We start from the raw sequence: 25,481 nt of genomic DNA, 5'->3' as shown, positions 1-25,481 counted from the left end.
GAGGAAAGACAAATTTTGTACATGGCTATCACTGCTGCTGCCTTTCTGTTTCAAGCTTCTGGAATTTTTATTTGTGGGGTGAGGACAGAGGTTGGGGGCAGAGAAGGGGTAGTAGAAAAAAGTGGCCCACTGCCAAATTTTTGGTGGATTTAAATGGTAGGAGGTGATAGGTACTGAGGCGTAATTTCTGCCTGAGGATAAGACAAAAAGACTGTGAAGTGTTCATCACTTAAAAAAAAAAAAAGATTTTAGCCCTGGCTGGTGTAGCTCAGTGGATTGAGTGAGGGCCTGCAAACCAGATGATCACGGTTCGATTCCCAGTCAGGGCACATGCCTGGGTTGCAGGCCAGTTCCCAGCAGGGGACGCACCAGAGACAACCATACATTGATATTTCTTCCCCTCTCCCCTTCCCCTCTAAAAAGACAAATAAATAAAAAAATATTTTTAAAAAAAGATTTTATTTATTTATCTTTAGAGGGGAAGGGAAGGAGCGAGGTATGGTTTGCAGGCCCGTGCTCAATCCACTGAGCTACACCAGCCAGGACTGTTCATCACTTTTGACAAGTATAAAATAGTATAGGGTCAAGGACAGAAACCAAAGAGGACATTCATTGTATAGAATGCTTCCTTATTAACTAGATCAACAAAGCATTATAGCTAGTGGACTATTCTTTAAGGTGTAGAAATAATTTTGTAGAAATAATTTCTTGGTAATGCTACTCACTGATCACATTTTACTCTTAATATAACAGCTGAGGGGCTAAGGCGGCTCAGAACAAAGAAGTAATTCAAGAGGTGTGGTGTTAATCAGGGAAGGTTTCCGGGAAGAGGTGAGTTATGAGTCATTTTTTGAATTAGGAGTTGGGTATGGACTGTTGGAAGACTTGAGGATTATAATGAGTGACAGATTAAAAAGTGGCTTTAAGGAGGATTGAAGGTTTAAGGGTGTGGCCTTAAACCTTGCAACTGCAAGGTTGCAAAGTCAGTTGCAGCTTAGTTGATAAATAATAATTCTTTATGGTGACTATGAGAGATTTAGAATAGTTGATGATGGATTGGAGACAGGCAGTAAGGGAAAGAGCACAAAAATATTTTTGATAGTTATAAGGGAATATGGTGAAAGTAAGTTGGGTTGTTGAGAGGTAGATTTGGTGTTCAAACATTTTGTGTCCTGTGCTAGATAATATCGATAATAGTATTTATTAAATATTTATTATCAATAGTATAATTTATTGGATGCTACTTTGTGCCAGACACTGTTTTGAACTTTCTAAGCATCATCTTCTTTTGATTATCCTTATTTTATAGATGGGGGAACTGAGATTCAGAGGGATTTAATTTGCCCAAGGTCACATGGCTAGTAAGGTCAGGATAGGCAAAGTCAGTCAGTAAATGTTAATTGAGTGTCTGTTTCATGTCAGCCACTGTGTTAAGTGCTGGAGATTCAAAGTTGAAAGCAAATCCATAGATCAAGTCTAAGCCATTTTTTTAGAGATTGTCACAAGTTAACAGAAGAGAGCCAGTGAAGAAAGAGAAAAAGATTAGTTGGAAGGTTTTTTGTAGACTGAGGAATATACTGTTTATGGAAACTAAGAATAGAAAGATTTAGGAAAGAGGAAGTGGTCAGCAGCAAAATATATAGCTGAGAGACTCAGAAGAATAAAGTTTGAGAAGAATCCATTACTTAAGGAAAAAAGTTAATGGGAAATTAGTCTCAAGAAAGCCAGAGTGAAGATACTAAAATATAGGACAATAGTTAATAATGTTTAGTGGCAAGTGCTCTGTACAAATTTAAAATTTGGTATGATCACAGTTATGATTAAATTCATAGAAAACTATGTTGGCATGTCCCTCTGCAATATTTTAATATGTGACAGGTAAGAACATGGGTAGTTTAAAAGTACTTGTAGTTTTTATATTTTTCAAATTAAAAAAAACAAGCCTTATTATTATTTTAAAATTTTTGTTTATTTTTAGAGGGGTCAGGAGGGAGAAAGAGAGGGAGAGACACATCAGTGTGTGATTGCCTCTTGCATACCCCCCACAGGGGACCTGGAAGGCAACCTATGCATGTGCCCTGACTGGGAATTGAACCAGCGACTCTGCTTTGCAACCAGCACTCAACCCACTGAGACACACCAACCAGGGCCAAGCCTTATTATTTTTATAATTGGTGAGGAAAACAGTCATTCAACTGAAATGAGCCAATGGGAAGTAGGTGGGTAGGTTAATGCTAATCTGAATTATTTTTGGGATCAGAGAAAGGATGGTCTTGCTACGGTGCCTACTACGTATGAGCCACTTTGGTAGGTACACACTCTCATCTCAGAATGACTGGGTAGTTACTGGTAGAAACATCCTGAAATTACATGTTAGAAGATGGCATGTGCTTAATCTGAGGGATCAGGTTACTAAAGCACCCCGAGTCATGAAGATACAGTCTTGGCTATTCTGAACATTACTTTCTTTTCATTTAATAAATGAATTTAAGGTTAAAAAGAAGCCAAGCCACCCATACAGTTGAGTGGTAACATTTTAACTTTGTCTTTTGGTCTTATACTCTTCCTTCTTCCCACACATTGGGTTCTATGGTTCCTCACTTTAGTGAGTTTTTAATGGGCTTAGAGTCTCACAGTTTTGTGTGGTGATATGGAAGTGCTGATTTTACACAAAACTAACTGAAACACTTAAAATTTGTCATTGTTTTCTGTTCCCAGTTTGAAGAAGAAAAGAGACAAAGTGCAAGAAAGTAAGCTTTTTCTTAAGCAAAATTTTCCAAAGGAGACTAGTAGGGTTTGCTCTTAGGATATAGTATGGATTTATTCCAATCTCTGAAGGAGAGGAAGAGGAATTGTATAAGTCAGGAATAGGCTCTAGTTTCTCGTTTAATTTCATTTGACTCATGAATTATGAGAGATGTACCAATTATGAGAGACATGTACAGTACCAATATTTCATTTTGGTACTGTACTTTTTTCTTAAATTATCACATTTAATTTTCATACTGTTCTCTAAGTTGGCTCTGCCATTTTATAGATGAATAGAATGGGGCTCAGTAGTAACTTTGCAAAGGTTGAATAGCTAAGGAACAGAGCTGAGATTCAAACCTTGTTTTGTCAAATTTCAAAACGTATGCATGTAAGACAAATGGCAAGAAGAACTTGTTTATGTGAATGCCCACAATTGAAGGAAATGCTACAGAGCTTTAGGTATTTAGTAACTTTGTTACCTTAGAGCAGAGTGTCACACTCATTTTCACCTGGGGCCACTTCAGCCACATCAGCCTGATAGTTGCTTCAAAGGGCCAAATGTAATTTAGGGCTGTGTAAGTGTAACTACTCCTTCACAGTTAAGTGAGAGTTCCCGCTGCTGGGTAGAAACAAGGAACAATGTGCCCGCTGGGTAAAACAAGGTGGAAGGCTGGAATTGGCCCATGGAAGGGTGGAAGGCTGTTTGCCACCTGTGACTTAGAAGATGAGGATTCTTGCCCTGTGTGTTTGTGCCTTGTGATACTGGCTCTTAAATGATAGTGATTTTTGTGTCTCATGCAGTGCTTCTTTATTATTATTATTATTATTATTAATATTAATATAATGGGTTGGCCAAAAAGTCCATTTCTTTCCCTGTAAAATAAAGGACACATTTTTCATTTTCACCAATAACTATTGATTTGGATATTTTGAGTATGTCATCTATCTCCCGCTATTGGCTTCTAAGTGTGTAGAGGCCAGGGGTGTTGCTAAACATCTTCCAATGCATAAGACAGCCCACAGCAAAGAATTATTTGGCCAAAATGTTAATAGTACCAAGACACATCACACACCACTTTTTACACATTTGATCAGTCATAGAACCTTCTCCGTATACTGCACAAATCTTTTTTTTGCGTTTCAGTTGGGTTTTTACCTTTCTTAAAATAAACCATAATGTGCCAAAAATGTTATTTAGCTTCTTTCATCCTCAATATTAAAATAGCTGTGCAAAAATTCACCAATTTTGCTAAGTTTTTAAAAATGCATGGGGATATGACAGCTGTCACAGTACAATCTAACAAAATTGTTTTAAATGAAATTAAAGACAGCTAAGCACTACTAGAGCCATCATACGGAAAAAACTAAATGAACTTTTTGGCCAACACAGGTACATTTAAAGGTGTGTTTACACATTTTGGTGTTTTTTGAAATGAAAATGAATCTGCAGTGCTATATTTATTTTAAAATGTTTACGAAATAGATACTATGTCTTAAAGTTTAATGTGTCTCAGAATTGAGCTAGCGTGGTATTTGCATATAGTTTGTACTGTCTAAGCAATTTGTTGTGTGCATTTTCCCCCCCCCACCTTCTCTCTTTACTTAGCCAAATACTTTCTTTTTTAGTATGGCGTAATATAGAACTGAAGTATATATTAATAATAAAATGGTTACTTTCTTTAGCTACTGAATATTACAGTATAGAAGAAAAGACTTTGATGTAGAAAATCCATATTGCACTGTGAATCAGCAGATCTGAGTTTTAATTTTGGTTTTGCTAGCAACTTGGTGTGTGACTTGAGGCAAGTCACTTCCCCTCTCAGAACTTTAGTTTCCTCATCTGTAAAGTGGAGTGGGGAGGGAAAACTTTTAGACCTGTCTAGTTTGAACAAACTATATGCCCTCTTTCTAATGAAAAAAATGTGAATGCCTTAAAAATTTATCACTTTCTTAAAAATTGTATTTATTGCTTTTTACTATTTTTTCTCTCCATCTCCCTGTCTTCCCTCCTTGTCCCTTTTATCCATGGATTTTTGAGGGTACTGTTAGATTTTTAATTTATTAGAATGGTGAATTATTTTTGATATACTATGCTTATCAGGGCAGGATACCTGAGAAAGTAGGCACCTAATAAATAGTTAATGAATGAATAAATGTGTTTTATTTGAGTTAACAAAAGAATCTATGAATAGAATGCCATCCAAAAAGCTTGAACTTTCACTGAGAGGTAATTCTGCCTAAACAGTGAAATGTGTTTTGTAAAATAAATTTATCTGCTCTCTATAGGTATACACAGAAGAAAACTACTGGGCCTGTCTATAAGTTCTCTGTTCTGGTAGAAGAGTCAGACTACTTTAAACTTGGTATTCTGGGAAATTGCCAACAGATTTGCAATATAATAATATACATAATATTAATATCACCAACTTTATTTATTTTAAAGACTTTATTTATTTTTAGAGAGAGGAGAAGGGAGGGAGAGAGGGAGAGAGAGAGAGAGAAACAGACAGGAGAGAAACATTGATTGGTTGCCTCTCATAAGCACCCTGACTGGGGACTGAACCCGCAACCTAGGCATGTGCTCTGTCTGTCTGGGAATCCAACCTATGACCCTTTGCTTTGCAGGACAACGTGCAACCAACTGAGCCACACCAGTCAGGGCTATATCATCAACTTTAACAACTAACTAACTTGTGGTCAATCTGGTTTCATATGTACCTCCACCCACTTCCTCATTATTTTATTTTGAAGCAAAGCCCTAGACATTTTTACCAATTATTACCAGATAGCATGGTAAGTATGACAATAGACATGCTAATTTAAGTGAAGTGGAAATTTTTAAAATATATATATATATTAAAGGATATGGGTTATACTCTGCATGGCAAGAGAAATTAAACATCATAATCTATAGGGTACGGATAATGTCATTGGAGAGACTGTGTAATATATATAAAATAGAATGTAGTGAGATCATGTGCCAGAATTGGTTATACAGATTCCAAGTGAGAAATGACATTATTTTTGAATGAAAGTAGGATTTAGTCAGGGAGAAAACATTTAAGGGGGGAGGTGAGGGTGGTCACATGGAGAAAGCAAGTAGAAGAATGTAATTTTAGCTTTATAGAATAAGTTCTAGCTAAATCTGTATTTCTCTATATCTTTTAGACCCCTGCAAGATGTTATTGACATACTGTAGATCTTGCATCAATACTTGAAAGGAGTCAAGTGCTGTATTACAAATTAGGACACACTATTTTGTGAATGTGTCACTGTCCATGGTGAATTATCTGACACATTCCATTAAAAAGCCTTCTAAATATCTTAGTACCACATGTATTCATGGATTTGTTTTGTCTAGAATGCTTGTGTGTATGCGTCAGCTTTCAGTAGGTCATTTTGAGATTTTAAAGGGTGATGTGTGTATTTAAATGTTAACTATTTGACAGTTTAAGAATTACTTCAAAATACCTAGTTTACATTATTACCTTTTATGGAATTCTTGATAGTCATGTGAGCCATCCTTCTTTAATTTAAGGAACTTTTACTATTATATCTTATTATTTTGGAGTATTGACTTAAATACTTTGAAATATTAACTGGAAGTAAAATTCTATGCATAATGCAGAGATTTTTAGTCAAAGGTCATGAACCTGTTTTGAATACCTCCTCAAAGCTTTGTGCCGTCTCTTCAGAAAAATGTACATATACACTTAGTTTTTCATCATTTTCAGGGCTTTAATAAGACTGTCAAGTATCTTTGAGGGCAAACAGATTCTGGTTTAATAAGCCATTCTTTAATGTACAGACAGACAGCCGACTACTAAAATTCAACTCAAATTTGTTTCTAGGTGTACTTGCTCACCTTTTACATTTTTTTATTATTGAGCCATAAAATTCTAAAACTCATTATGCAAATGCTGAATTTAAAAAAATATATCAGTTTTTTTGAAAGGGAGATTTTTTTTTTATTTTTAGAGGAAGGAAAGGGGAGGGAGAAAGGGAGAAAAACATCAGTGTGTGATTGCCTCTCACACACCCCCTACTGGGAACTTGGCCTGCAACACAGGGAAGTGCCCTGACTGAGAATGGAACTAGTGACTCTTTGGTTCGCAGACCAGCACTCAGTCCTCTGAGCCACACCAGCCAGGGCAAAAAGTATAACACTTCTTAGTTGGATTCTTATGGGAAAACATACTATAGCCAGTTTAATGAGTATATTGGAGTGATTTGACCAAAGATTTTGGAATAAGTGGATGGTACTTTATGTAATGGCTGCCATTTATTGTGAATTAACAGAAAATGGAATATATGACATAAGAATGAATAATTACATAAATACCATTTGTTTAGAGGTAAAGGGAAAAACTTCTTTGACCTCTTTTGTCCTTACATAGTTAAAATCTGTGGAGGAAAGGATCTGTTAAAATATTTTGATGCATTAAAATAACCCCTGGGTGTGTTTAGAAACATGTATTGGAGGCCAACAAAGGGTTGATTCTCAGTGGAGCCCAGAGAGCTTGAGTGTTTAACATCCATCTAGTTGGGTCCCAAATCAGTTTCCTAGAAATATGTTATTTTAAAAACTTGTGGACTGTACCTAACATATAAGTAAAATAATGGTTATTAGCATATGCAAATCCTCAGGAGATAGGAACAAGTGAATTAGCTGCTATTGGGGCATTTGACTCTGCAGAGCAGTGCATAGGCTGTTTGAAGATCAGTGAATATTAGGTGTATTACTTTAAAGTGATAACCCATGTGACCTATTAGAGTTAATAATTCTCTAGTGTACTATTAGGAACGAACTTATTATATCTAATAAGTAATAGATATATAGACTTTAAGAGCTAGAAGAGGACTTAACCATAGTGATTTGTTCTCCCTTTCAATGAATTTTACAAATGATAAGAGCAGTTAATGAACTTGTCCAAGGTCAGGTGATTAGTGGCATTCCCAAAAGTGTAGTTAATTCATTACCCTACCTGGTTTTTTCAAGGCTGTTGTGGTTATATATTTTGGCTGTCTTTTCATTTTGGATCTCAGTTTCTGGAGAAGTGAGTATCTTAACTCTAGGGCTTTTAGCATTGTGACTTTGATTCTCAATTGCTAAATTGACTAAGAATTCCCTGAATGTTTATACTGTGATGTTTTTACTTTGTTATGCACTCCCACCTTTAGCAGAATAACCCATGTTTACAAGACTTATTGGGGTAGGCTTTTTAGGGAGCCTAAGTCAGTTTCACAGCTGGGAACAGATACTAAGAAACCAAAAAGTCATCAAACCTTTCCTTACATTTTCTATACCTTTCTGGGCTGATGATCCCTGCCTGGCAGCATTTTGTCTGAAGCTGTATCTATGAACCTGGCAGTGTTTTAAAGATAAGCCAGGAAATGATTTTTGAGGAGAGGGTTTGTTACAGATTTAGAGACATTTAAAGACATTTCTGGAAGCTTCATTTAGAGTTCATTTAAAGACATTTCTGGAAGCTTCTCATTCAGAACTAGAGACTGGAGGGCTTATTGCAAGTGTAGAGAAGTTAGTACTTCTATGAAAGGCCCTGATCAAGTCCTTATGTCACATTTAGTTGGTATAGACCTGGTGGCCAGAGAGAATACCCACCCCTACAATTAGTGACCTTACCCCATTAGCCAGGATAAGGACCCTTAAAACAGTGACTCTCAAGCTGTTTTAATCCTGGTCCTTTAACTGGATCATTCTTTAGCTCCATAATTCCAGCTTTCTACTAGAATATTAACAACTAATTGTCAAGCATTTTTGGGGGAGAAGGTATGAGCATTTTGGGGGGGAGAAGGATTTGTTCAGCAATTAGGGATTTGGATGGTTCCTAATTGAATCAGACAAAAAATATACCACCTCTCTTAAAGTCTAGACTAGTTAGAAAACTAGGCCTAAAATCCTAGTGATATAATTATGTCATTCTGCAGTTTTAATAAAACAATTAATATGTTAATAGTTCAACTAATGGTAATTTTTAAATAAGTAAGAATAGTAGTAATTGAACATCATAACCTGCTGAAGACAATACAACTGGCAGTGAGTGTCCCATTTGAAAATTAAAGAATTCAAGCTTTTAAGTGTGCATAGGTGGGGTAGGAGCTTTGCAGCATTGTGGGTTGCAGCAACCAGTTATTAATTGTATATAAATTAAAGTCTTTGGTACATCTGGTAACATGCTCATTTTTGTAACCTAAGTTTATTCATAGGAACTTTATGGATCAAAGGAAGGTCATGCTTTCTACACCAAATAATTTGTAGTCCATGTATGGTATGGTCCATTTTCAGATCATTACCTTAGGAGGTAATCCAGTGTATTTTGGAATATTGTATTTCAGTGTTCTGACTCTGAAAGTATTAGGATAAAAATTTCATATCTTAGCATGAAAACATTTTTATTATGGTAAAGAGAGACTAGTATAATAGTTTGTCTAAAAAGAATGATGTGTGACTTAATGGAAATTTTGTAAAAATTGTTTTCTCTTAAAATGTCATTGTATATGTTTTGCAAGCAGTGGAACAGTTTATTACCAAACTGTTAACAAGAGCATAGTCTTTCTGTAGGCTTTAAAGTAGAGAAGCTACCTTATTGGTACAGGTGTTGAGGATAGAAACAAAGAAAAATGGATATTTCTGAAAAACTTGTTTTCTTGTCAGCAGATAATTTTAATGCTATAGAATTGACATTTCCTCTTTGATGGAGAACTTGGCTTCTTAAGATGTCTTTGTATTTGATTTTTATGTCACTCACAGGAATTCTGAGTGTCTAATATTTTCCAGAATAATGAGACCATAGAGGCATTTTTAGCTTGTGCCGAAGTGGCATTTTTATGGAGCAATATCAGTGTACAAAATACTTGTATAGTGCCCTAAGAACTAATGAACCGATTGATATTCCTTCTTATCAAGCAGTACCTCCACACTGAGGAAAATAGGATACAGAGAGTTAAATACTAGTATCAGGATCTGTGTAGGCAAACAGAGTGGCCATTATATCTACTTCAATGAGTGCTTACAACAGGGTTGGACACTAGCATCTTTTATTGAGAAAGAAATGTTAACTAAGTTTCTACAGTTATTCTTTTGTTTGTGAAAAATGCTTTATAAGCCTTAACTTTTGAAAAAGGAACGGTTCTATTCTTATTAGACTGATAACAGTGGTTAGTTTGTACATTTTGAGTTTACATTTTGGCCCTTTATTTCCTGCTTACAACTTACTTGCAGAAGATGTTTTCTTTTACTTTTAAGTCTTAATCAAAATACTAAAGCTTCCAGAGTTATTAGAACCACTAGACCTGTGGTTCCCAATATGCTTCCAGATGGGAGTCTATCAAAAATCTTAAAAAGAAAGTATATATTGCCCTGGCTGCTGTGGCTCAGTGGATTGAGCACCGGTGAACCAAAGGGTCACCGGTTCTATTCCCATTCAGGGCACATGCCTGGGTTGCAGGCCAGGTCCCCAGTGGGGGTTGTGGGAGAGGAAACCACACATTGTTTCTCTCCCTCTCTTTCTCCCTCCCTTCCCCTCTCTAAAAATAAATAAATAAAATCTTTAAAAAAAAGAAAGTGTATACTTATCACAAAGTGAGAACTCTTCATAGTCTAAAATGAATTGGTTTTCTTTTGTCTAGAAGTGTGTCAGTTCCAAGTGGTATCTTACTGGTTAGAAGTGCATAATTAAGTGAACATGAGAAGATTACATTTTTATTCAGTAAATGAGGTTATTTGGTAGGCACAGTATTTCTAGGTGTGAGACCCAGGGGTCCTTATTTTTTAAAGACATTTTTGGTGACTAAAAATATGTGGTCAGGAAGAGCTTATTCCCTAGACCCTAAAGTTTTATTGAAACATAACTGTTCCCATTCAGTTACTATCTATGGCTGATACTATGCCTCAAATAGCAGAACAGAGTATGGCCCACAAAGTTGAAAGTATTTACTACCTCACCCTTTACAGAATTTTTTTGCTGAATTTTGGTTTAGAAAATGTTGGAATTCTTTCTTTTAAGGATATTCAAAGTTTTTTAAAAATCCTTTCAGACATAGAATCTAAGGAATATAAAAGACCGTTGATCCCAACTTGAGTTTGGGTTTGTTTATACACTGAAGGCACAGAGGGACCTGTTTTTAATAGGAAGACAACTGAATGGGCCTGTAGCTGTAGGTGGTGGAAATTTTGTAGCATCTAAAACAAGGAACTAAGATTCCTTAGAAATGCCATTAGTTAGGTTTTACTGTTTGTGTTCAGTGTATACTGGTACAGAAAGAAACACAGAGCAAGTCTAGACTTCACTGCAGAATTGTATTTGATAGGTCTGTGTACTTGACTGCTTGGTGAACATAGTTGATCTCTCAGGAAGGAAGGGCATCTGATCTCAAGATCAACATTATCTTGGGGGCAGGGGATGAATTTCTCACATTCCATTGAGGAAATCCAGCCTCTTGGCATCCTGTTCATCAGCAATTTCATGGTTAAGTAATCATCTGTTTTTTAATCTAATAGATTTTTTATCTAATAAAGAAATGGAATGAAAATTTGAATAAAAAAGATTAGCATCCTTAACACAATGCTAGTCTTATTTTCACTTTAAAAAAGATATGTCTTTTTTCTTTCCCTAATAACAGATGAAAATGAGTTTGTAAATTGTTAGAAGACAAAAGATAATGGAGACTGGCTAATTGAGGGGAACATTTGTCCTTTTAAATATTCTTTTAGTACCCTCTGATTTTTGTATTTTATAAATATAGTGATTTTAAAAAGTGTATAAAACATGCATGTAGTACATAATTAAAAAATGTACAAAAGGATGTATAATGAATGAAGAGTACTGGCCCCTCATTTTTGTGTCTTCATTATTTATTTCTCCCTTCTAGAGGAAACCACATTACCAATTTTTTGGCTTTTCTTTTTTTTTTGCGAGAAATAATCAATGTATGTATAAGCATGCTTATTTTTCTATCTTTTTTTATTCCTTTTCCATGAAAGGTGGTATTATCAGACATTATTACAGGTTGCTTTTAAAAATTTATCATGAATGTGTCCTGACTGGTGTGGCTCATTGGATTGAGTGTTGGCCTGTGAACCAATGGGTCTCCAGTTCCATGCCCAGTCAGGGCACATGCCTGGGTTGCAGGCCAGGTCTCCAGTAGGGGGAGCATGAGAGGCAACCACACATTGATGTTTCTTTCCTTCTCTTCCTTCCTTCCCTTCTGTCTAAAAATAAAACAGTTAAATCTTTAAAAAAATTTATCATGAATGCTGTTTCATAACAATGTATATTAAACCACCTAATTTTTTTTTTAAAGAAGCAGAGTTTGTTTGCCCATTCTCCTGTTGGTGGACATTTAGGTTTTCTGTGTTTTGCTCTGTGTCACAATGAACACATCATTTTGCACATGTGAAAGATTAGCTTCAAGATAGATTTTTAGAAATAGAATTGCATGGTCAAATGTAATGGGCATTTAAAATTTGACAGATGTTGCCAGACCCTCTCCACCCTATCCCCATAGATGTACTGATTTATAGCCCCACCAACAATGTAGATCTTTATTCCCTATGTATATCTATCCATTGTTTTCTAGTCTTTGTCTCATTAAATGAAAAAAAGGAGTCTTGGCAATTTAATTTGCATTTTTCTGCGTGAGTCAGGTTGATCATCTTTACTAGTGATTAAGAGCCATTTGTAATTTTTCTGTTGAATTTCCATTTATATCTTTTGCCCGTCTAATTCATTTTTGGCTTTCTTTAAAAAATGAGATTGCAGATGCTATTTATATATTAATAGGAGTTGGCCCTTTCTCTTTGATGTAATGTACTTTATTTTCTGGTCAATTGGAGCATTTTGGAACATTGCATTTTATGTTAGGAAGCATTTAAAGGGTTGTTAACCCTTCTTTCAACTAGTTAGTAGGTATTGCTGATCAGTTCTTTTCTCAAGCACTCAGAAGTTTGGTTTAAGCCTGCTGTTACTAAGATCATTAATTTCCCCCCAAATTAAAAAATAAGTATATATTCATGTAATTATAGCAGTATATATCCAGAGACAAAATAGCTGTTAGTCTTTGGTAATACATTTTTTTCTAGTCTAAAAATTATAAGTAAATGATTCTAGACGAAAAAAGGACAGTTACAGATTTTTAAACTGAAATATTACAAATTAGACTGACTACCTAGGGCTCATACTAGTAATCACTGTCAAAGATGTAAGGGGAAGAAGAATAAGGAAATGTAATTGTGTGCCCATTCTTGTGTGTGTTATTACATTTAGTCCTCAAATGCTATTAAAATGTGGGGAGCAGGTGGGTATGCTACTTATATATTACAGATGAGGAAACCACAGAACCGAATAGGTAAATAGGCTCAACCCGAGATAGATGTCTGTTGTGAACAGTGCTACTTATAAGTATTATGTATATATACTTGTTTGAGTACCTGTTTGCAGTTCTTTTGGGGTATGAACCTAGGAGTAGAATTACATGGTTATATGATAGTTGTGTTGAACTTTTTGAGAAACTACCAAACTCCCACAGCAGCTGAACCATTTTATATTCATTTTCACCAGCAGTGTCCATGGGTTCCAATTTTTCCACATCCTTATCAATACTTGCTATTTTTCATAATTTCTTGATGTTTTGGACATTATTATAGATGGTATAATTGTTTTCTTTGTTTTCTGTGTGTTGCTGGAGTACAGAAATATGTTTTTTTTCCTATGTAAACCTTGTATCTAGTGACTTCAAATTCACTTGATAATTCTGATAGTTTGTGTATTTATCGAGTTTTCTATGTATATCTGAGTTGTTGATTTCTAAGTGCTAGCTTATTATTTTTTTTCTTTTTCATAGTAGTTGGTTATTTTATGAAGCAATATTTTCGTGAATAGCTTGGAGGATATTTATTAGAATTTAAATACTCTTTAAATTTTTCATTACCTTAGTTTCCTTTGAGGTCGATTCTATTGCTTTTCACTTTGGTCCCTCTTATTTGGTGAGTATTTCATAGATATCTAGCAATCTTTGGTTATCTATTCATGTTTACAAAGGACCAAGATGGTTTGGTTTTGGTAGCTGATTCAACTTCTTCTCAGTGTTTTGAGGTCTGTTTTTCCAAAAGAACTTTTCTCCGAATGGGATTACTGATTGAGAGCTCTGCAAGAGTTTAAGGGCCAGTAGTAGCCAGTTAGGCTGGGGACCTAAAACTTATTCTGGGGCTCCAGTGCTGTAAAGACGTTTTTCTTTTAGTTGTTTTTGTTTCCTTCCTCCTGATCCCCCACTTATGTTTGGAATATCCTCAGGCTCAGCCATACTTCTCTTTTATTATCTCTTTTATACCTAGCACACCCTCATGCTGAATGCTCTTCTCCCGAGATCTGGGTACTGAGGCTGGGGAACAAACGTTTATACAGGAATTAAGACTGTCATGAGTGCATGAGCAGTCCTTAAATTACCTTGGTTTCCCTTAATTCACCTTATGTTCCTGGGTTTGGTGTTTTCTATTTAGGAGGTTGGGACAGCTCCTGACTCCTTATAGTCCTTGCCTATGCTTGTTTTGATTGGATTGTTATTTCTTCTGCTATGGCTTTTTTATCCATTTAGTCTCATCTGTTTCTTTTAGAACTTCTTCCCTCCCCCCCCACTTGATGATAGGCTATTTCTTATTTTTCAATTGTCATAACTTTATAATATGAAAAATTTGGACATAAAATACATGTTATCTACTCTACAGCTTAAATAAAACAAATATAATTGAAGTTCCTTATTTTCTCTGATTGTATTGCACTCCCTTTTATGCATCTATTGATACCGTGCGTATTTCTAAACAATAAAGAGCATTGTTTTGAATGTGTTTGAGCTTTTCATAGTGACATCCTGCATGCATACTTTTGCATCTTGTTTTTTTCCATTTATCATGGTTCTTTTGTTTTGTTCATTCTCTTAGCATACTATCTTTTCTGTTATTGCAGTGGAATTTGGGTGAGGAGGAGAAGTCAGCCATGTATTTCTAGTATGGCTTTTTAAAAAGGAGATTGAAGCACTTTTTGGATATGTCACTATTAACATGTAGGAGAAAGGATGTGGTGTTACCTCTTCTTGTTTCAACTGATGATGATAGGTGAATATGACACCTCGCCATGTCATACAAGCTAGGCAATTGAGTCTTGCTGCTGACCTCTATTTGGTGTTATAAATCCTTTTGGAGACAGAAAGACACCATTCATTCGTTTTAGGGTTTAACCGAGGTTTAAATGAGGGTTTGAGTTCTTATTGCTGGAAGGGCTTTTTATGCACCATTTGGTACAAACTGTACTAGAGAAACCCAGGCCCAGAGTAGGTGAGTGACTTGTCTGAGGTGATCCAGGGGGAAAACACACGGATTGGAAGCTGTTGTTACAGTTCCTTATTTTCCACTCTACTGCAGCAAACCGAAGGATAAAGTCTCCTTTTTGTTAACATTGAACTTTGATTTTTGCCTGTCCTTTAAAATATTTATTTGAATACCAGGAGATTTGTATACATAAGAATGAGTGTAAATCTTTGAATTGATGTTTACTTGTGTTTTTCTTAGGATCAGAATGGTTTCAATCCCAGAATACTATGAAGGCAAGAATGTTCTCCTTACTGGAGCTACCGGTTTCCTAGGGAAAGTACTTCTGGAAAAGTTGCTGAGGTCTTGTCCTAAGGTGAATTTAGTGTATGTTTTGGTGAGACAGAAAGCTGGACAGACATCCCAAGAGCGAGTAGAAGAAGTCATTAGTGGCAAGGTAAGTGTGGAAAATAATAATCTGGAGTAGAGAAAAAAGTGTGGTGTTTGTGTGTATATTTCTTCAGTATCCAGGAAAAAATTAATAAAGGTACCCTACAGAATGGCAGTGAACTGGATATGACTTACGATCAGTAGGAGAAAAAAACTTTTCTTTATGATGGACAAAATTTTATGACAAGTTCTAAATTGCTTTTATGGTAGATATATACTGTGGTTTTAGAAAATTTGAGGCAAGTTATTTGTGATTACTAGGTATTTCAAGTAGACTTCAGAATATAATAATTAAGAGGTAGTGTTATTCACTACCTCTTAGATAACAAAAGTGTTATCTACTTTTTTGAGTGTTATTCAGTGATAGTATAAGTCAAATAGCTACTAACACATTTGTAACGTTTTTCCTCATTGTCCCACACTCTCATGCACTTGTATTCCTCCCTCCCGTCACAAAGATATGTGGAGTCCTGCTATGTACCAGGGGCTGTTCAGGTTACTAGAGGTATCGCAGTGAACAAAATTAAGTCCTAGCGTTTGGGGAATTTACATTCCTAGTTTGGGAGACAAGTTAGCAAATAAATAACATGTTGAATAGTGATATGTACTCTGCAGGAAAGGAAAGCAGATAAAGGGGATAGAAAGTGATAGAGGTGCTACTTTAGATTTGATGACTAGAAAAGTTCTCTGAGGTGGCATTTGGACAGAGGCCTGAATGAAGTGAGGAAGAATCCTTGTGGGAATGTGGAGGAAGATTGTTTAAGGCAGAGGAGATGGTAGGGGGCAAAGGCTCTGAGATGGGAACTGCTTGATAGTTGGAAAGAGCATCAGGACAAACGCTGATTTTTATTTTACTGGGAATTTATAAAGTATGTAAAGTAACTATTAAGTACTAGAGTATTCCCTACCAACACTCCTCTCCAGGTGCACTTTCTGTCTCCTAAAATACAATAAAATTGCTGGTTTATTATTATTTTAAATTTTTTGCTTGTTTGACTTGAGAAAGAGGGCTTCAGACAAATATTTATACTTACACATAAGAGTGTTATCACATGAAGTTTCTAGGTACTTATTTTTAAAAGTAAGATGAGAGTTAATATTTCAGTGTTTACCAACATAAACAAAATAACTGTGTTTGAAGAATTTGCCATCTTAAAGTGTGGTAAGTACAAAGTTCATTTTCAGTTTTTTCCCCAAGTGAGAAGATGGACTGATCTCTGTTCCCTGTGATTTTAAAATGAAAACTTGTAAAGTAGTGCAAGGACATGTTTTAAAAACATAATTTCTAGCTTATTTTCTAGGAACTTCCCCTCACCCAGGGACTTTTAATTATAACTCTTAAGAACATTATTTGAATTGGTAAATCGACAACAACTTAATGCAGATTGATATCATTACCTTATGGCTACTTTTTTATATTGGCCAAATAGGTTAAAAGATTGTTTATTTATTGAAGGCAGTGTGATTCTCAAACTTTAGGTTTCTGGACCCTTAAGCACTCTTAAAAATTATTGGGGGCTTCAAAGAGGTTTTGTTTTGTGAAGTTTTGCTTCAAATATCTTATTGATATTTATCCTAGTAGAAATTAAAACAAAATTTTAAAGAATATACAAGCACACCTTCCATTAGCCATCAGAGTGAGGTCATGACACATGTAGCCTTTGGAAAATTCCTGTCTACACTTGGGAGAGAACAAAAGTGAAAAATGCAGATAATGTCTTAGTGTTAGTGTGAAAATAGTTTTGACCTTATGAACTACCTAAAATAGTCTTGGGGACTCCTAGGATCCTTAGACCACACTTGAGAACTGCTATTGATTAAGAGTGTACAGTGGTGTTTAGATCATTTGGGGACAGCCTGCTGGTACATTATTAGGATGTACCTGATAGGGACAAATGTTCGTATTTTCAGGAGAGAGTTGACTTTTTACGGACACCCAAAATTAATTTGAACCTAAACTTGGTAGTAAAGACTTAGAGAATGAAGTTGGGGTTAGAAACAAAACTTACTAGAATGCTTTAAGCTCAGATTTGCTACATGTAAGGAATCTTACTCTCTAGGCATATCCTCAAAAGGAATTTTGATTACAGTATTTATTTTTACTCACTTTTTGTTTTTCAGAAAACATGTATTGTGTCTACTTAGTGCTAGGCACTTGACTTGTTGCAGAGGTTTGGCTTCAGGGGAAAGTAAGGTACAGTCCCTACTTTAATGAAGGCTATAGTCCAGAGAATTTTTAAGAGGGATGAGTAAAGGTGAGGGTGTCAAGTGTGATTAGATAGGAGCAGTTATTGAAGCTGATGTTGTGGTTGAAATTGAAGGCCTGAGTATAATGTGAAATATGTAGGCCTCCACTGTGGGTTCTCCTGGGCAGTGCTTTTAAAACTTTGTCTCCACAGTGATTTGTAAAGAAAATAAGTATCTTCTACTTAAAGCCTGACGTTTATTTGAACTTTTTTTGGTTTAGCCTAGACACATGGCCATTATATTCAATATAAAAATGCATTGTCCCAAAATATTTGTCTAAGTAAATATTTCACTAGAATAGTCCATAAATTACATTATTTTTCTGACATGTTTAATTCCTGTCTACCACATTCTGCCACTTAATCCTAGAGCCACTCATTTTCCATTATGTATTGCATTGCTGATGAATCAGTAAAATGTGTCCTTTTTATGTCAAGGAGCAGGGAATGTACACTTGAAGTTTGTAAGAAACTTCTAGGGGAGCCTGCAGTGGTTTTGACCCAGGAATGAAGAGCATAGGTAAAGAGTATATCCCATAGTGGGACATTGTCTTATGGTAGAATTTCTCAATTTCAGCACTAGTGACATTTTGAGCCAGATAATTCTTTGTTATGGGAAACTGTTTTGTGCTTCGTAGGGTGACAGCACATTCCTGTCATCTACCCACTACTGGCCAGCTTCTTCCTTCCCTCACCCTCCCTCCCAGTTGTGACAACCAAAAATGTCTTCAGAAATCACCAAATGTTCACTGGAAGCAAAAATCACACCAAGTGGAGAGCTATTGATACATGGGAATGTCTCTGGGAAAAGAAACTACATTGGATAGTGAGGATTAAATTAAAATAGTAGACCCTGAAATAAATTCTGGAAGGGGAATAAAGTATATAAAAGAGGGATCATGGAACTTAATACAATAGGGACTAGTTGGGGTACCAGTGGGGGGGAAATGGTATTGATTAAAGAGAGGGTGGTTATGGAAGGGAAGAGTATCAAGTTCTGATGTAACTTGTGAAGCAGTGTGATCATGCCTTGGAGGAGATACTTGATAAGAAGGGGAATTTAAGGTCATTGGCAATCTGGGAGAATGAAAAAAATGAAGTAAAAAAGTGTGTATTCAAGGTGTTAAAAGTACTTTTCTGGTCATTCCTCAGGTTCTGCTTGCCCCTAAAATATTGATATTCTTCAAAGTTTGGTTCTAGGCCTTGATTTCTCCAGAGTAGGTCCAGTTTGGTGAATACTGAGCACTGTTTTATGTCAGATAAATGGTTGTGTCTTAAATTATATTTGGAAAAAGCTTTATATAGTCTGTACCTGTCACTGCTACTCCCATGGCTACCTGTGTGTGGTTAGTAAAATCTGTATCAGTCTGGCTCTCTTCCCTGAACTCCAGACTGACAGAACCAGTTACCTACACTAGACCTGTCTTCCGGGGTATCATATAGGCACTTTATATTCAACATTCACAAAACAGTTTTTGAAAAACCTTCAAAAACTTGAATCTTTATAACTGTACTTCTTTGACTTCCAGTGTTCTCCACTTAGTGAATTTATTTCCTTAACAAATATCTATGTCTTGCTATTGAGGGCCTGCATGGTGAGCAAATAGATGTTGTCCCAGTCCTCATGGAGTTCGCATTCCTTAATGCGAAGCCTGCTGAATTGTTGGCCAAGCCTACTGAATTGTTTTTAATTTCTCAAATACGTCAATCCTCTCTCACTTCTCAGTGGTTGTACATGGTACTTCCTCTGCCAGGAACACTAATCTTTTCTACTTTATAATCTCAGGTCCTTGCCAAGTTGGGTTAGTGCTATCTCCTAGGCAGTCCCATAGCACTGTAATATTTACCCCTATTTTATTACTTAAAAATTATATTTGATTATTTACTTGTTTAGTTTTACCTTGTGAAGTCTGGATTTTAGAAATCTGAATGAGCATGTTAAACACTGTCCTGATGTTTGTACTGCTTAAGTCTGTTCTGAGGGATAATATAATCAACAAAGGTGTAGACAGTTCACATTTATCTCTATAAATTACCAGCTCTGTATCTTGAGCAAGTTACTTAACCTCCTTGATTCCTCAGATTTCTCATCTATGAAATGGGGACAGTAATGTGGGCCTCATAGGGTGTTTTCAATACAGCATGATAATTTAAGAATAGGAACTTTAGGGGTTGTATAGTTGAAGTTTTAAAACTAGCAATACTCTGTGGGGAAAAGTAAGATGATAATGGGTTTTAGAAGGTTCAAAAATGCTGCCCTAAACTGTTTTTTTCCCTTTGATAGCTTTTTGACAGATTGAGAGATGAAAATCCAGATTTTAGGGAGAAAATTATAGCAATCAACAGTGAACTTACCCAACCTAAACTGGCTCTTAGTGAAGAAGATAAAGAGATCATCATAGAGTCTACCAATATTATATTCCACTGTGCGGCTACAGTAAGGTTTAATGAAAATTTAAGGTGAGTAAAGGTATTTCTTTGGTATTTGAACTTCAGCATGGTTAAAAGATTTAATTTGAACTCTATTTTTCAGTCAAGTTGTTTTGATAGTGATTTAAAACTGTCACTTGTAGCTTTCGGTGTCCTACATGGTGAGAAAAGAATTTTCTTTCCCTTGTTATCAGTTTAAAATATTGGATAGCTAGTGTATATTTATTAGAAGTTGTCACATATGTAATTATGGGACAGGGAAAGGCAAGAAATGGGAGTTACGGAGTAGAAGAAAGAGAAGTTCCCCTTGGGTAGGAGTGTTAGTCTTAAGAGCTAATAGTATTAGTTTTCTCTTCCCTCCATTCTTTCAGCACCTTTATTTTTCTACTCCACATATGTCAGTCTGAAAATTTTTAAAAATTAGGCTCAGGTTTCTAGAAGATAAAATAGCTTATAAATTTAAGTCATACCTTGTTTTTGTCTTAAAACTTTGTCAGCAGTGTTAGAGGCAAGCTAAATTGAATGTAATTTAAAAAATAATTTGGACTTCCTTCAAGATATCTGTTTTAAGAAAAAAACATTCTAAATGCTTACTATTTTGAAAACATATAACAAATATGCATTTCAAATAATGGTGTTTAATTCAGAGCATTCTTTTTGATGCTATGTTAAAAAATGCAGTGTTATAATGTTAATCTAATTGTATGATCTTATGCCAGTTAAATTGGTGCAGACTTCTTTAGGTTTCACAATTATTTGAAGGCCTTTTTCTTAAAATGCTTTTCAATTAAAATCTGATTAGTTAAATTGAGATTATCCCCTACATTGTCTTTAATAAAGAAATATAAACCTTAATTGACACTATACAGTGTGATAGTTTAAATGCCAAGCATTACAATGTGTTTTGCCTATATTCCAGGTGAGGGTACTGCAAAATAGTTCCTTACATTTCTCTAATAGTGCTTTATAGTTTTTAGCATATTTGGTATTTTCTCATCCATTATTTTATTCCAACTGTAATAGTATAGACAAATCTATATTATGCTTAAGGAAGCTGAGGCAGCATTGTGTAATGGAAAGGTGGTGAGCTTTGGAATCACATACCTTAATTCTGGTCTTGACTTTATTATTTAGTAATCTTTGTTATTTATTTTTTAGTTCTTTTTATGCAGCTATTATGTATTCATGATTGAAAAGTGACAAAAGGATCTTATAAAAACTATTGTATAATCACATTTTCATAAAATGTGTGTGTGTGTATATATATGTGTATTTATAGACATGTCTTTCTATATTTGCCAATTATCTTTGGGTAGTGTAATTCCAGGTAGGCTTTTAGGATGAAATAGTCAATCTAACAGGTGTTTTTTCCCCCACAGTTCTAGCTTTTATGATTTTTAATTTTTTTCATAACTAAAAGAGTTCACACAGCCTTTAGAAACTGTTTTCAAGAAAAAAGTATATAGATACTAGATAATTGTGGCATGTATAGTCTTCATCGGAGTAGACAATGTTAATTAGTGTGGAACTCATCAAAGTGGCCTTTATGAGGAGGACCAAGCTACAGTACTTTCAGGGTTCCGTCTTTCTTTCTTTCTGTTCCCTTGGGGTAAGCAAGGCTTACCTGTTAATGAAAGGGGAACCTTTTCATGCTTATTCTTTCTTCTTTTACTAGAGATACCATAGAGGATGGGGCAGACAAGTAAACAAGAAAATTTATTATTCTCTTTTTTCTTGTCAAGGCATGTATGTTTGCTGACCGAAGCCTCATCATTGAAATTGTTTGCTATGAAGCAATTTTAGTGGTGATACTACAGCATTAGGTTTGGGCTAGACATTCTAAAATACTGTAGATTGGCAGTATTAACTACTTATAAAACAGTTACTCTTCATAAACCACTTTTTTAAGTTAACCCACAAATTAAAAATGGCACATTATACCCATCATTCTGGGAAAAACCAAGATAAATTGCCCACAGATTTTATTTGCAAATTCATACAGTCTAATAGAGGAAATAGAATATGTTTAAATAACCGTAATGTAGAATAGAAAATAAGGAATTACTGAAAAGTAACTTTTTAAGCAAGAGTCTTGGGCATGGTTTAAATTACAGTTGTGTGAGTCCCCTGTCCTAAGATTAATTGGTCCCTAGGCATCTGGATCTATATCTTCATTAAGTTTTTAAAAATTAGCAATTATTGATGAAGTGTCGTCTAGGTAGTATTTTCTGAGGTAGGGAAAAGGGGAAGGAGAGATCAGAATGGCCTGGGGAATTGACTGAGAACGAAGTTTCACAGGCTTCACCTCAGACTTTAAAAAGTGTCTGAGGATAAGGTCCAACAATCTGCATTTTTAATAAACTCTCAGGTGAGTGTCATGCAAAGTGTGAGATCTCTGATTTAGAAGTCTTAGAAGTATTATCAACAAAGATTTTGAACAACCCAGAATATCTGTAAAAGACAGATGAGCAAGAAAATTTACTGGCAGCCCAAGTTTCCTTTCCTTCCTTTCCCTTCTCCCCTCCCCCCTCCCATCCCCCTCTGTTTCTTTCTAAAAGTAGTTTCTCTGTTAATGATGGACCATAATTACACAAATGTGTTCATTTACCCCCACCCCTACCCCAGAGCCACTGTTATTGAGTATGTATTTATGACTCCAGGTAACCAAACATAATGAAGATACTATTTTCGTTTAGTACTAAGTGCTTTCTGGTCTGACATGTCAGGGTCTTAGCCTGAATTTCAGTAGAATAGAAATTGGATGGTGGTAAAATAGTGAGGTGACTAGCCTGGCAGTGATAGTAAGGGTTACTTATGTTGGCACAAAATGCATTCAGGTACAGATGGGGTGGGCGGGTGGGAGTAGAGGGGTAGAAAGGCCCCGGAGTGTTTCTTCTCTCAAGTTATTCCTTATTTTCAGTGACCCAGAAACTCTGTCACCATTCGCAGGAACAGAATATCCTTTGTGTTCTGATCCTAAAACATTACTGTCCTTACCCCTATTGTTTTGCAAATGAAAGAGAAAATAACACTTTGCCTTGCAGTCTGGTGGATAGTATCCTGTGTCAAATCTCTTTTCAGCTGGATTTCCATTTGAACAGATTTACCTCCGCAGTTGAGATAAGAAAGAAAAAAGGTTAGGGTCTTACAGTCCTTACTCAGAATTGTAAGACCCTAACCCAATTACTTTATTTTTAAAAAATTTCCTTCTGGTATGTTTTCATAGGCTCTTGGATACTGTTAAATTAAGAGAAAAATAAGACACAGGAATTTTTCCTTTTGTGAATTATTTCTTTTTCCTGGTGACCCAGTACTTGCTGTCCTGTCCTTAGGAACCTGTAACAGAATATTCTCTGTATACCTCTTCCAAAACATTGTTTTGCAAATGCAGTAGACTTCAGAGCACTGCTTTATAAAAGTCAAGTGGACCAGATTCTATCTGTGACATATCCTGGCCACTTAAAAGGGTGGGCGGATGTTTTTATTAAGCAAATGTAAGAATTTTAGAAAGTATTAAAACCTTTCTATTTTTAAAAAATTTTCCTTGTGATCCATCTTTGAACATATATGGTTTTACATAAAATATAAACATAGAATTTCAACTTGTAGAAATAATCCTCTATTCCAATTTTTTCCATAGTTACAATTTTCATAATGAGATAATAATCCATCATGTTGATACAGCAGAATTCATGTAATGTTCACTTAGTACAGCAAATTTAGGTAATTTTATTTGTTTGAAAAATTTGGGTTAGAACAGGTTTTTCTTCTAAGTTAGTTTTAGTATGTTAACTAGATTAAAAACGATAATTTCTGTGACATCTAGTACTTTGTCGTAGTCTCTTTTGGATCAGTTGTATCAGGTACAGTGTCCAATAACAATGTAGTACCATGTCAGTTTTATTGCACCGTTACTGGTATTGCGTATTTCAACTTTTTTCCCCTTCAAATATCAAGCTGTAAACAAAAGTTTAATAGAAAGCAAAAAGTACTCACCATCTCATTACCTTTTATAATATGTATTAAATGCCTGTTTGGGGACTCTATTAGGAATAATGCTAAATACATGCAAATTATTTATTTCATTTAATTTTATACAAATCCTGTTAGATAGATTCCATTATTGTTCCCATTTAAGGATGGGGAAATTGAGGCCTTGGTGCTTGGGTGAATTTACCAGTTCACCTGATCCTAGTTGATAGGTAGGCCAAGCTCAGGACTTGAACCCAGGTCTTACTCCAGAGTCTTGTTCTTAACATCTTGCTTCACTTAGTAATGTATGTATTTTTAAAATATTCATGTAGGTGTTTCGTGTTTTATAGTTGTCATAAGTACTATAATGGCTATATTCTTTCATTGTGATAAAGTACCAACTGTATTAAATCATTTTATTCATAGCCTGAGTATTTGGGCTCTCTGGACTATTGCTATTACAAGATGATGCTTCATTGATATTTTCTCTATATGCTTACTTTTGTATTTGTGAAAGTATTTCTAATAAATTTCAAGAAAGGAATATATAGATCACTTTGGGTTCTTGAGTGTAACACTTTTAACATGTGATCTGTTTTATTATAACACCTCTTTTTAACTAGTGTTAAAAAGATGTTTAGGTTAATTGCTACAAAGAAAGAAAAGTGCTCTTTATTGGGTTATATGTTATAATTTAATGTTTCTGAGTTTTCTTTGTTTTGCTTATTGGTGACTCGGCATTAGCATTTTAAAATTACTTATCATGAAATCAAGATGCCAAAGAAGTTTAACATGACTTCAAAATGGATACAGAGAAGCCAAAGATGCAGAAATGATCTATGTTTATTTGTGGGTAATTAAAAAACTTAATTTGTACTTTCATTTAAAAAATTCTAATGAGATTTATTTTATAATCAGAAAATATTTCTTTTTAAACATTTCTGAAAGAATGGTGTATATGATGTTGAAATAAAATACACAATATTGGAGCTAAGGGATTAGTTGTAAAGAAACAATGTCTGTCTCTTGTTTCTATCTCTAATGGAAATAAGATTTGGTTTTAAGCAGGTGAAAAAAATGACATAGCTCCCCAGTTTTTCGTTGTCACTTTTTTTTTTACAGAGATGCTGTTCAGTTAAATGTGATTGCTACACAACAGCTTATTCTCCTTGCACAACAAATGAAGAATCTGGAAGTGTTCATGCATGTGTCAACAGCATATGCCTATTGCAATCGAAAGCATATTGATGAAGTAGTCTATCCACCTCCTGTGGATCCCAAGAAACTGATTGATTCTTTAGAGTATGTTT

At 35.2% G+C, this 25,481-nt stretch overlaps 1 protein-coding gene across 8 annotated transcripts in view; it reads left to right on the top strand.

The window, feature by feature from the left end:
- The window catches only part of FAR1 (fatty acyl-CoA reductase 1), a 56,066-nt gene that overhangs the window by 1,428 nt on the left and 29,157 nt on the right, over positions 1-25,481 (top strand). For 5 of the 8 annotated variants that reach the window (XM_037050026.1, XM_037050025.1, XM_037050024.1 and 2 more), the window contains exons 2-5: positions 754-831; positions 15,335-15,530; positions 20,054-20,229; positions 25,294-25,473. In XM_037050026.1, the coding sequence (XP_036905921.1) occupies positions 15,342-15,530; positions 20,054-20,229; positions 25,294-25,473 (545 nt within the window). In that variant the 5' untranslated portion in view covers positions 754-831; positions 15,335-15,341. Of the gene's footprint in view, positions 1-753; positions 832-5,442; positions 5,545-15,334; positions 15,531-20,053; positions 20,230-25,293; positions 25,474-25,481 lie in introns of those variants that run through there. The other 3 variants (XM_037050028.1, XM_037050027.1, XM_037050023.1) reach the window with 2 other exon arrangements.

This window comes from Sturnira hondurensis, unplaced genomic scaffold (assembly GCF_014824575.4).
Source record: "Sturnira hondurensis isolate 20B ecotype Veracruz unplaced genomic scaffold, ASM1482457v3 Scaffold0006505, whole genome shotgun sequence".
Taxonomy (NCBI): domain Eukaryota; kingdom Metazoa; phylum Chordata; class Mammalia; order Chiroptera; family Phyllostomidae; genus Sturnira; species Sturnira hondurensis.
Note: the sequence above shows the minus strand (reverse complement) of the source record. Positions and strands in the feature narration are given on the sequence as shown.